Below are 13,922 nucleotides of genomic sequence, written 5' to 3'. Positions count from 1 at the left end.
TCGACATTTCTTGGGTTTTGTCAGTGCTTGGGCGTGGATTTTTGGACTGCTCGGCAGTCCGACATGCCCCCTACACTTGTCCATGCTCCGTGTTAGCTTTAGAGTTGAGGCAGTGCACCCTCATTAACATGCATGGCAAGCTGCCTTCATACTCTTAGACTGGCGTTTCCGTGTAAGACTTATCTAGTCTTACACAGAAGATTAGTAAATCCTGGGGAATGTCATTGTATAATAGCAATAACCCACTTCTGGGTGTGGGTAATGCTGGCTTTACCCACGTTTGTCTTTGTTTGGCCACTCGGGCTTTGCCCTCGTGACCAAACTACACCAACCGTGGGTAAATCCAGCATTACCCACACCCAGGAGTGGGTTATTGCTTAAGTAGTAGTGAGAGAAGCATGTTTTTTTTTGTGTAAAATATCTAGAATCTGAGAGATAATTTATTTTCCTACTGGGTCTCAATACGTTTCGCCAAATAATTTTACTGTAATTGTATCAGGAGCCAGGATATCACAGTTGTATTATTATAATAAAAATGTAGTCTACATCAGATTAGTATGAAGTAATTACCAGTTATACTTATGTATTATGCAAGAATTTTAGGCCAAATATTTGTCTTAAAGTGGGTTCCACTTAAGCACAGATCTTATTATAGTTAAAGTAAGGAATGCAAATACTGGTATTTTAATTTGCTGCTGTTATTCACAGCCACATAATCCCACCAATCACTGTAAATATAAAAAGAAGAATAAATAAAACAATAACTGCATCACTGCTGTTGGTAGTGTGTATTTTATAGTGCTTTTCCTGTCCCCAGTTCTGTGGAGATAGCATTCAACAAGCCAGTGTCCAAATATGCTAATGAGTTATTTTTGGTATCCCTCTTATCATTGCTATGTTCCCCTTATTCCCAGTCATCCCTGGTTGAATCCTGATGAGGGTGGGCCTCACTGTCCAGGGAGAGAATGATCTTGGCAGTCTGTGACCTGTAAGACTGCCAGTCTTCCTTTAAGGTGGATGAAAGCTGAAAGCAGTCTTCATGTAATCATGAATGCACCTAGGGTAGGGGGATTTATAGGTATGCACAGAAAGGGAAAGCCCTAACTGGGCAGAGTGAATATATTAATTGAAAACATCACTACCCACAGCATCAACCTGTTCTCACTCTCAGCTATTGAATGAATGAATAAATGAATTAAAATCTGCCTTCAGCCAAAGACACATGCTACAGGGTTCACTGGGGTGCACTTTGGCTGTAAGCATAACACCAGTCCCTTCATCTGGGATTGGTGAGCTCACATAAACCCCTCCCTCCCACTCCCTAACCTGGCTCCTCCAGTAAGTAAACCCCTTCCCCGCAAGTACGGCAAGTCAAACTGCACCTTCTTTTGCAGGTTATATGAGGCAGGCAGGCGGCCCAAGGGAGGTGCTGGGAATTTAGCCACTGCTGTCATTGATGAAATCAAACTCTAGACTACAAACTACCAGACACACCTTGCTAACAAAATTAATGCTTGTCTTTACCAGGAATACTATAGTTTGGCAAAGGAGGAATCTTTGAGTAGCATGAACAGTTAAGGCATTTTGGAAGCTAGACAGTATAGTAAGTTTGGAGGCTTTGAAAGAGTTTTGTTTTAAATCTTGTCATTTAAATTGACTTCCAGTCATTCTATTTCTAGATTGTATAGTATGGTTCTGTAAATAGTCGTGAAATAATATTACTATTGGGGATAGGTTTGTAACTAAGGAATATCAAGAATGTGGAATCATTTACTACAAATATTTGGTCTTTTAGTAATCTCCAGATCTTTATATACAATTTTGGATGCATCTCATGGTTTGGGTGAACTTGCTGTAGTTGATCATCTGATGGGCCATCTGTGGTGTTTGTGGGTCTGCAAATGAAACTTGTTTCTGCCAATGGTGTGAATTTGGTTATTTCTGACAGGTCACACTTTATAAAAAAATGACTGGACAGTTATTTGTGGCAAGTATTACTAATCTGATTACTTTTTTGAAGTTGCAAATTGTGTTGTTCCCTATTTATTTACTTATTTTAACCAAAGAGTACGTGTATAATGTAACGGATCCATATATGATCACATCCATATGTCTACATCGACAGGTCATAACATCGACAGAAATCCGACCGAATTTAAAAAACCGAACCGATTAAATCGAAATCACAAGTTAGAAGTCACAAGTACAAAAATGCCCCAACCAGCAACCACTTCCACTGCCTAACTACTAAACAAACTCTCTCAACACACACAACACACTACATAGCACACACTACACAACATAGCCTAAACCCCTAAACTAAACCTCCGACAGCCCAAGGTCCACACACCCCCACCCTAACACACCCTAACACCTAACTACCCACCACTAGCCCACCCTCCGACACACCTGACACCACCACACCACCTAACCCCCTACACCCCTTACCACCCACCCCCACAGCCCAAGCTCCACACTTTCCACACTTCACCCTACCTGAGCTTTTGTTTGTTGAACTGTGAATGTGAAGTGGGATTTCGGTTATTTAATCTGTCGGTGATTTCGTGTCGGTGTACTGAATGTCGATGTTATGACTTGTCGATGTAGTCATATGGACCCAATGTAACATATAATGATATATAAAAATGTGTGCAAGGAGTCTGTTTTGAAAACAGCTCAAATGTAAACTTAATCCTCCACTGACCAGATGCATTTTCTATAAATATGGGTTTTCATGCAATTTTAGTGGCAGATAATTTTATTCTTCATGCTACGCCTGTTTTCATTGCAAGATTGAATTGTTTATCAAATGGCTATCTGTGTTTGTCCTATTTTAGCTTAAGCTTCTGTACACAGGGAGGAGAGAAGTTGCTATTCTACTTTCCTGAGCTGTAAGGTTTGCTCGCCTACCCAGAGTAAATTAAACTGTTTAGATTAACCTAAGCAACCCTTTGAACCAAGGCACATAAGCTTCTATTTTCTGAAGGCATGACTTTCATAGTAAAGTATGTGTGAAGGAGCAACAGATAAAGCAGGTTTATTAAAGGAAATTTCCATCTTCACTTGCCGTTTAAACTACATTACAAGGTATCCTTTCTTCTATGCATTTAAATAATTAAAGGAAATAACTGGACTGGTTTTCTTGGGAAGTGAATGACTGAAGTGGCTTTTTTGGGGAGTGACCTACCTGTGGACATGGCTCATAGGGGTGTTTCATGAGTATGACGTGGGTGGGACTTAAGGGGCACTGGAGCACTACTTCACCTAGGGCACCATATCAGCTAAGGCCGGCCCTGGTTTATGCCCACATGGACTATGATTGAATCATACTGGTACTTGTGGTTTGATGACCTAAGTGCGTGCACGGTCTGATGCATTCTGGTCCCTAACAGACAGCTGACTGTGACTCCATCCTTACTTGGTCTGGTGAGTGGGATAGCTCTCTCTCAATGGAGTCTCCTTTGACCAAAATATTGGGTTGTGTGGTGATGTGCCTTATGGACTTAGAAACTGAGACACAGTGGGATGTGGACATTTGTGTCATGCTAGGTACTGATTGTGTTCATAGGTTCATAGGTGTGAACTAGGCTAATGGCCCTGGAGCCTTTACAAACCTACCCCATAGAAGTGCCCTGGCATCGTGCCGCCCGACATTTGTGAAATGCTCTTGTAGTTGCTGAGGATACTTTTTTGCAATGTCTGGGAAGTCTTTCTTTAGGAAGATTACATTTATGAGCCTCAGCATATGCAAGTCCGTGTGTCTGGTCCGTACTGCATGAGGTGGGTGTAGTGTCTGTGATACTGATAACCTGTTTGTTATAAGTGCTTGTATGTGAGAGCCTTGCCTCCACTGATATTATGTAACTACATTTCTCACATACGCTGTATTAGTTTGTTTAAGAATTGAGTGGTTGTCAGTAAAAATGAAGCAATTGCTACATCTCTCAGAATGCCCATATCCACCAGGATGGCTGCAGGAATAGCAGGGAAGTTCATGTCCATGACTATAGATCCTTATTTCTTGTTATACAAAGGGTTGTACAGTACAAGTTTTTAGCTGGCTAACTTGGCTGCTGTAGGAGTATAGACTACAATCAGGACCATTTAAGCCCAAATTTGTGGAGAGTGCTCCTCAGCGCACAAAATAGTTGAACAACTAAGTACTGTGGAAATTTCAGGGGTAGTTTTATATGTAAATTTTCAAATCTGTGTGCCTGCATATATACAGGGTACTGTTAACTTCTGCTGGGCAATGAGCAGTATTCTGCAACCATGCCAAACTAATAGAGGCAAACAAAGCAACTAGCCCTCTGACCAATCAGTCTCATTTAAAGCCTTCCTGTGTCATCCCAAGCTCAGACAGAACACGCCTCCTCCTCCTTCCACTAGAAAAGCAGTCCCAGGCCTTCTTAATGAAAAAACACACTACTGTTCACCTAAAATGAATTCAAACAGAGCAATTAAGCAAACTAACTAGAAACATACACTTTTAAAATGACTGCAATGGAGAGAAACTAACGGCAAGGTTAGTGAAAGGCATGGACCGTTACAGTGATAAAGGGCAGACAAATAGAGTAATAATTTGAAAATACAGCAGCTGTACTCATAAATATCTTACAAAAGTGCAAAGAATCATTTTAAAGTACTTATCTGTGCTGAATTCAAGCCAAATATTTGTGAAGTCTCTGGAAATAAGCAGACCATTTTCTAGAGCAGCCTAAGGCATAGTCATAAAGAAGACATAAATATTTTATCACAAAGGTATAGAAGATGCACTGATAGAATAGCAAATGTAAAAACATACAAGCAACATTAATAGAGATATATTATTAATGCATCATTACTCCCACTTGTGTGTTCCAGTTTTACCATTGACATGACATTTGACGACAGTCATATTGAGATGTTTTAATGTAAGTACAAATCCACAAATTCCTTTTGTTTAGTGGTATTTTTGTCATACTTGGACTAAGTAATGACTATTACAGAGGTTATTGTCAGAAGTACACCTGTCACATCTTTCCTCCTTATTATATATGACTACCTCTAGGTCTGACGAAAGATGTAACCAAGTATGAGCCAGCATAAAGCCTTTCAACTCAGTTGTGGTAAAATGTCAGAATAAATGACCATGTCAGCGAATGTCACTTCAGAAAGAGAGAGAGAGAAATTAAATGGCAACATTCCTGTTTGGACATCAATACAAGAATCTTACCAGTTTTAATATAGTACAGCAGTTTTAGTTCCTGAACTGTCTGTTCAGTATTTATAGATGATATTCTGCAAGTGTCTCTCTGGAACCATAATTTGGAGAAGATTCCACAGTATTGCAATGCAGATTCAAAATAATCCCACATAAAGATGTAATTTAATTTGATCATGCTTTGGTATTCATTGAAAACAATGTTTTTTATTGTCCCTTCTGAATATTGCATGGAAGCACAAAGTACCAGGTCAAAATGGAACAAAATATACTGACCCTTCTGACATTGCCAACATCTTGGCTGACAGGTTCAGTGCAAATTTCTCCCCCCCTCACCACCTACAGGGCCTAGTACCATTCTAGGGGATTGTGTAAGTCCAATTATTACTGATACGTCGGTTAACAAGGCTCTATCTAAAGCTAAAAGCACTGCCTCCTTGGGACCAGATGGTGTCCCAGGCTGTGTCATACGCGAGCTCCAAAAGGAATTAACCCTGCATCTTAATACCCTGTTCAGTCTCAGCCTCTCCACAAGATATGTGCCCATAGAATGGCGCACGGCAATGGTAATCCCGCTACACAAGGGTGGGGCCACAACTGACCCTGGGAACTACCGGCCAATAAGCCTGACCAGTCTGATCTGTAAGGCTATGGAGCGAATCATTACAGAACTCATAAATGGAGAGATTGGGAACCTCCAGTCGCTGGACCCCACAGTTCGGCTTCGTCAAGGGTGGATTTCTTTGAGACAGTTACTCAGGCTATAGATAAGGGAAAGGAGGTACACACGGCTTACCTTGACCTTGTTAAAGCATTTGACACCATTCCCCATTCAGGTATTATTGGTAAGCTCACCAGCCTGGGCAATAAACCCTTACGTCACAAGATGGATCGCAAACTGGCTCTCAGACAGATCCCATAAAGTAAGAGTAGTGGGATCTATGTCCGAATCCAGACCAGTAACGAGTGGTATGCCTCAGGGTTCTGTCCTGGGGCCCCTCCTGTTTGGCATATACTTCTCAGAAGTACAGGAAAGCATGGAAGGGCTGTGGCTGACTAAGTTTGCGGACGACTGCAAACTGGGTGCTATAATAGAGTCTCCAGCTGACATGGAGATCCTCCAGAAGGGCCTAAATGAGACTGATGCATGGTGTCAAAGCCATGGTCTCAAGCTAAATGCAAAAAAATGCGTAGTAATCCCCTTTGGAAAAAACAGAGTAACCACAAACTACAACATAGGAGGTAATCCCCTGAAATCTGAAGAAGAAATAAGGGATCTAGGGACCCAAGTAGATAGTCAGCTTTCCTTTGATAACCATGTTGCCAAAGTTGTTAGAAAATCCTTCTATCTGACCCATCTGATCACAAAAGGGTTCGCATCAAGATCTAAGGATGTAATGGTGCCCCTCTACTCTTCCCTCATCAGACCCATTATTGAGTACAATGCACCAATTGGAATGTACCTGGCTAGACATCTCCATCAGCTGGAGAGACCACAAAGGTACCTAACCAAGAGGATTACTGGCCTCAAAGAGTTGCCCTATGCAGCACGATTGAAAAAGCTAAGACTGTTCTCTGTTGCATACCACTTTCTCAGAGGCAATCTCTGTCTAATGTACAGAGCCATGTCCAACCCAGAATTGTTGAACATGCTCCATCTTAGCAAAACCAAATCTACTCGAGCTACACGCTCTAGGGATATAAACCTCAACACAACAATGAATAAAACATGCTGGAGGGATAGATTCCTTCAGAGACTTCCTTACTATGGAACAGGGTCCCGATCTACATAAGACAGAGCCCCTCACTATCACTCTTCAAGAGGAACCTTGATGAGTGGATGGGTAACAGAAAGTTCACACCGGGGTTCACACCAACAGCACTACTAGATAGGGGCCAAGGGTACTAGCTGCTAGTACAAGGGTCTAGGGAACTACTAAAGGGGCGGTGAATACCGCACAACGTGGCTGGGCTAATATATGCCTTCGGGCAGATAGCCCAGTACCAACCTATGAACCTATATTAATGAATCCTGGATCTGTAAATAGATCTAGGTCCTTGAAATTCAATTAGGAGAAGGAAAAGCTCAACCTGTAGCAAAGACTCCCCTTCATGAGGAAGAATCTTAATCATTTCATCTGACTTCTAGCTGAATAAGATCATACAGCGGCAATGCTGGGAGAACTATGAAGGCCAGATCAACACTCCTCTAACAAGAGTACACCTTCCATATTGATGAACTGTGCTCATATGGGATAATCAGCTGCAGAGGTTAACAGTAGTTAAACATGCATGTGACCAGAATTGTATTTATTTTATTTGTTTGCTTGTTTTTAACAGGTTTAGTTGGTTGATCCAGTCTAACCTTTATCTCTCATAACCCTAGAGCATATTTGTAAAGAAACAAAAGTTGAAATAACAGTCAGACAAACACAGAGACTGCAATACTGGAAGAGCACATACTCCTTAAGTGTTGTTCTGTTGTTGTTGTATTCTACCCATCCATCCTTTCCAATATCCGCTTTATCCAGTTCATGTCATTGTGGAGCCAGTGGCTATTGCAGTATGCAGTGGGCAAAAAGCAACATATCAGTCCTGAATGGAACACCAGTCCATCAAAGGTGTTTACACACTGAGACATACACACACACACACACACACACACACACACACACACACACACACACTTGTATAACATAAACATTGCTTATGGAGATTACCAGTCCACTTGTCAGTATGCCTTTGAGATGTGCAACAAACCATTGATACTGATGAAAATAGACATGGACATAATGAAGGTATATGGATTCCATACTGAAGATACCCTATCAAGTAATAGGCCTGGAACAGTTAAGATCTCCGAGGCCTCACTGCATTGTATTGCAAATACCTGGTCACTGTCTTGTTAAACCAACCTGTTTACAATTTAGTTCTGTTATGTTTATTTACTATGTATACATGCTGCTGAGACATTTTGATATTAAAGCTTATGCCTCTGAGGCCTTTGATCTGGAGAAGAGATTTCTCACGTACCTAAACATAAGAAGGCTTCTTTATGGATGAATGGTATGCAGGTGCAAGATGTTTTTGGACAGTGACGTGTTTGCTGTGTATATGTCTAGATGCCTGGCTACCTCCAGCATAAGTTGGTATCTTTACCTCTCACACACAGGCTGAAGGTAAGGCAGCAGTAAATAGTTGTCAGTGAGCATTAACAAGTTAGAACACTGCCTCAAGGTACCTAGTTCTAATAGGCAAGCAGCACATGGTGAGGAAGTGGCCTGCAGATACGTGGTCTCAGAATAAGGTGACTTGATGGTGAGCTGGTATGCAACAGGCAGATTACAGAATACTAATTATATTAGGTTAACTAGTAGCTAACAGAAGTGGTTGCAGAATACAGAAGGCAATGGACACACATGCTTTACTCTGGTCTGTGCTTATATCTGCAGGGTTCCACACTGTACTGCCTAGTAAGGTAGGAGGAGGACTGTACTCAGAGGAAAGCACAGACTGTAAAGTGCTGCATCACATTTCATAACATGTAGCAATTGAATCCATACAGATGTCAAAGGGTGAAGTGGGTTAGGCTGCTGTGTTTCAAATATGCCTGGATAACTTACAACTTCCTGATTTCCTTTCTTCATAAGAAACCATTGCTTGCCCAGTTTCTATTACAACAGCAGCAGAAATAATTCAATCTATTTTTTTTTTCAAATTTCAGTTTTCTCCATCAATCTGTAACCATCGATTTAGTATGCATAACTAAGGGTGTTGGGTCTAAAGCTTTCCATTTTGGGGGGGGGGGGGTATGGAGACTTGCCATTCTGCAGAAACTGGTTTGTCTTTTTGCGGGGCTAAAGATCGCGCCCCATAAGATTTTCAGGTAAAGGTCATGTGGGAGTCACATAATAGACTTTTTGCAGAATTTGTATCACTGCATGCTAATGCTAAAATGACTTAAATTATGGACAGTAATTCACCAAGTTTATTATTTCACTGCAGGCATTACCTTCTGGATTCCTACAAGGCACTTTTGAAGCAGCAAATCAAGAAGAGAACAAAGAGAAGAATCGATATCCAAACATCTTGCCATGTAAGATCGTAGACTTCTTTTTAGAATAAAAAAAAAGATATGATGTGTATTTAATTTCATAATTTCATGGGACAGTGTTACATGTATGAACTGGTGGTATGTATGCCAGAAAATAAAAACTTATTCAATTGGGTTACTACCTGTCCTTCTTTAGACATAACAGTCCGTATTTAGGAGTTGCATCCTTTGATAAAATGAAAAATTAACTAATATCCTGAGAGTTTTTGACAAAAATCATTTCCTACTTTTCTACTAATAGCTGTATATAACTCAGTGTTATACAAAATAACAGAAACAAATCAAGTACTACAACAGTGTACTTTTGCATTTCCATAAAAATGTCCCACTTTTGTCATTTGAGAAGGTGGTAAATGTATTATGTGATTTAAATCTGCAAAAACTGTAAAATTGTGCCACACTTAATGACCTCTTCATTTACTATACTACATTATGGTGCTATCAGCTGATACTGTCAGGACAGCTTTTAATATTTCAGTGGCCAAAACTTTCCACATTAGTAAAACTTATCAAAGTCAATGCACAAGCCAGTGCATTTCTTTGTGTCGGTCCCAAGCCCGGATAAATGGGGAGGGTTGCATCAGGAAGGGCATCCAGGGTAAAACCTCTGCCAAATTACTTATGCGGAGAACATTTGATATTTCCATACTGGGTCAGTCGTGGCCCGGGTTAACAACGACCGCCACCAGTACTGTTAGCCAACAGGGTGCTGGCAGAAATTGGGCTACTGTTGGCCGAATGAGAAGAGGACGGGGAAGGCATGCCTGAAGGCCGGAAGAGAGGAGGAAGGTTAGGAGTGTAGTAGTGAGAGTAGGAACTTTGAATGTTGGCAGTATGACTGGTATAGGGAGAGAGAGCTAGCCGATATGATGGAGAGAAGGAAGGTTGATATATTGTGTGTGCAAGAGACCAGATGGAAGGGAAGTAAGGCCAGGTGTATAGGAGGTGGGTTCAAATTGTTCTATCATGGTGTGGATGGCAGGAGAAATGGGGTAGGGGTTATCTTAAAGGAACAGTATGCCAAAAGTGTTTTGGAGGTGAAGAGAGTGTCTGATAGAGTGATGTTTATGAAGCTTGAAATTGATGGTGTAATGATGAATGTTGTTAGTGCATATGCTCCACAAGTTGGGTGTGTGATGGATGAGAAAGAAAAATTTTGGAGTGAGTTGGATGAAGTGGTGGTGATTACACCCAAGGGTGAGAGACTAGTGATTGGAGTGGACCTCAATGGGCATGTTGGTGAAATGAACAGAGGGGATGAGGAAGTGATAAGTAAGTATTGTGTTAAGGAGAGGAATGCAGAAGGTCAGATGATTGTGGAATTTGTGAAAAGGATGGACATGGCTGTGGTGAATACATATTTCAAGAAGAGGGAAGAGCATAGGGTGACATACAAGAGTGGAGGAAGATGCACAGGAGATTGGAGACTGTAAAGTGGTGACAGGGGAAAGTGTAGTTAAGCAGCATAGAATGGAGGTCTGTAGGATGATGTTGGTGATCAAGAAGAGGAGGAGGAGTGTGAAAGCAGTGCCAAAGATTAAATGGTGGAAGTTAAAAAAGGGTGATTGTGAGGTGGAGTTCAGAGAAGAGTTAAGACAGGCACTGGGAGGCAGTGAAGAGTTACCGAATAGCTGGGTAACTACAGAAGATCTAGTAAGGGAGACTGCTAGAAAGGGGCTTGGTGTGACATCTGGACAGAGGAAGGAGGACAAGGAGACCTGGTGGTGAAATGAGGAAGTACAGGAGAGTATACAGAGGAAGAGGCTGGCGAAGAAGAAGTGGGATTGTCAAAGAGATGAAGAAAGTAGACATGAGTATAAGGAGATGAGACGCATGGCAAAGAGAGAGGTGGCTAAGGATAAGGATAAGGCATATGGAGAGTTTTATGAGAGATTGGACACTAAAGAGGGAGAAAAGGACCTGTACCGATTGGCTAGACAGAAGGACAGAGCTAGGAAAGATGTGCAGCAGGTAAGGGTGATAAAGAATGGTGAGGGAAACGTACTCACAAGTGAGGAGAATGTGTTGAGTAGATGGAAAGAGTACTTTGAAGGGCTGATGAATGAAGAGAATGAGAGAGAAAGAAGGTTGGATGATGTGGGGATAGTGAATCATGAAGTGAAACAGATTAGCAAGGAGGAAGTAAGGACAGCTATGAAGAGGATGAAGAATGGAAAGGCTGTTGGCCCAGATGACATACCAGTGGAAGCATGGAGGTGTTTAGGTGAAATGGCAGTGGAATTTTTAACCAGATTGTTTAATGAAATTTTGGAAAGTCAGAAGATGTCCGAGGAGTGGAGAAAAAGTGTTTTGGTACCTATCTTTAAGAATAAGGGTGATGTGCAGAGCTGCAGTAACTACAGAGGGATAAAATTGATCAGTCACAGCTTGAAGTTATGGGAAAGAGTAGTGGAAGCTAGGTTAAGAAGGGAGATGATGATTAGTGATCAGCAGTATGGTTTCATGCCAGGAAAGAGCACTACAGATGCAATATTTGCACTGAGAGTGTTGTTGGAGAAATACAGAGAAGGTCAGAAGGAGTTGCATTGTGTCTTTGTGGACTTAGAGAAAGCATTGTGACAGGGTGCCTAGAGAGGAGTTGTGGTACTGTATGAGGAAGTCGGGAGTGGCAGAGAAGTATGTAAGAGTGGTACAGGATATGTACAAGGGTAATGTGACATTGGTGAGGACTGCGGTGGGAATGACAGATACATTTAAGGTGGAGGTGGGATTACATCAAGGATCAGCTCTGAGCCCTTTCTTATTTGCAGTGGTGATGGACAGGTTGACAGATGAGATCAGACAGGAGGCCCGTGGACTATGATGTTTGCAGATGACATTGCGATATGTAGTGAGAGTAGGGACCAGGTTGAGGAGACCCTGGAGAGGTGGAGATATGCTTTAAAGAGGAGAGGAATTAAGGTCAGCAGGGCTAAAACAGAATATATGTGTGTAAATATGAGGGAGGGTAGAGGAATGGTGAGGATGCAGGGAGTAGAGTTGGTAAAGGTGGATGAGTTTAAGTACTTGGGATCAACAGTTCAGAGTAATGGTGAGTGTGGAAGAGAGGTGAAGAAGAGAGTACAGGCAGGATGGAATGGGTGGAGAAGTGTGTCAGGAGTGATTTGTGACAGACGGGTACCAGTAAGAGTGAAAGGGAAGGTCTATATGAGACCAGCTATGTTATATGGGTTGGAGACGGTGGCATTGACGAAAAGGCAGGAGTCAGAGCTGGATGTGGCAGAGTTAAAGATGTTAAGATTTGCACTGGATGTGACTAGGATGGACAGGATTATGAATCAGTATATTAGAGGGTCAGCTCAGGTTGCAGAGTTTGGAGACAAAGCAAGAGAGGCGAGATTGCATTGGTTTGGACATGTGCTGAGGAGGGATGCTGGGTATATTGGGAAAAGGATACTAAGGATGGAGCTGCCAGGTAAGAGGAAAAGAGGAAGGCCTAAGATGAGGTTTATGGATGTGGTGAGAGAGGACATGTAGGCAGATGGTGTGACAGAGCAAGATGCAGAGGACAAGAAGAAATGGAAACAGATGATCCGCTGTGGTGACCCCTAACGGGAACAGCCGAAAGAAGATGATGATGATCAAAGTCAAATGGCAAATAATTAATAAATATTTTAGATAATGTTCTACTTCTGGCACTTTATAATTTTCTATACCTATGTAATATTAAGTTTTTTGAAAAAGTGCTGTAGCTTCACAATTTCTGTTAGTTATTCCCCTCCAGTCTTCCTCTGTTATTGTTGCAATAACACCAAGACTTAAAAAATTAAGAATCGTTCCATGTACTGTTAATTGCGTAAAAAACACACTAGAGTTGGCCAAGAAATAATGAATAAAGACTAGTTAATAAGCATAAATAAATGTGACATTACTGCTATCAGTTATGGCTCTTGTCACACCACAGTTTCACTGCTACTATCAGTCAATTATTTGTGTTTGAGAATGAAGTGTTGCTCTTGATAAATCAACTTGCTCTTTACTTGGCCATTTTTTGTTTCTCCTGAAACCCTTTTGTGATGAATGCAGAAGTCGCCATTGTTCTAAAGTGTAACATGATATGATAAAGAGATGAAATAAACCCTGAGTTTGGGGATAAAATAAAGCATCCGCATACTGTTACAAATGATAAGCCTAAGACAAGGTTGTTAAAATGCTGTCAGCTCTTTACGTTTAGGTAATTCTTTTCACACTACCTCCATACTGAGCCTGACAGAAAATCCTGCATGACTAGAGAAAATCCTTCCTTCTCTTCCTGTCATTATCCATTCAACCATAGTTAGCATTAAAAAATGCCGGTTTATGACTTTGATGGGTATGTGCTCCAAATTTCACAGCTGGTTCTTTCCACCTAGTAACAACTGGCTCTGGTCAACAATGCTACATATGTTCTAGGAGAATGTTTTTTACTGTTAAATTATGAACAGATAAACTCCATTGTCATTATTTGAAATTCAGAGGATTATACTGATGATTTTCAGAGACTAGCACTGTATTTGCCATTTTAATGCTGATGTATAAAAGTAGAATTAAAACATGCTAAATATAAAGCATTGACTAAAATTAGCAGCATACACATAGAAATAT

General features: G+C 41.2%; 1 protein-coding gene across 7 annotated transcripts in view; it reads left to right on the top strand.

The window, feature by feature from the left end:
- Window positions 1-13,922, top strand: part of PTPRE (protein tyrosine phosphatase receptor type E) — a 2,530,882-nt gene that overhangs the window by 1,909,783 nt on the left and 607,177 nt on the right. For all 7 annotated transcript variants that reach the window (XM_044056172.1, XM_044056175.1, XM_044056171.1 and 4 more), the window contains one exon: window positions 9,209-9,299. In XM_044056172.1, the coding sequence (XP_043912107.1) occupies window positions 9,209-9,299 (91 nt within the window). The remainder of the gene's footprint in view (window positions 1-9,208; window positions 9,300-13,922) is intronic.

This window comes from Protopterus annectens, chromosome 14.part0, assembly GCF_019279795.1.
Source record: "Protopterus annectens isolate FY-2018-M chromosome 14.part0, PAN1.0, whole genome shotgun sequence".
Taxonomy (NCBI): Eukaryota; Metazoa; Chordata; order Ceratodontiformes; family Protopteridae; genus Protopterus; species Protopterus annectens.
The sequence above is the reverse complement of the archived record's forward strand: the minus strand, read 5'-3'. Positions and strand labels throughout refer to the sequence as shown.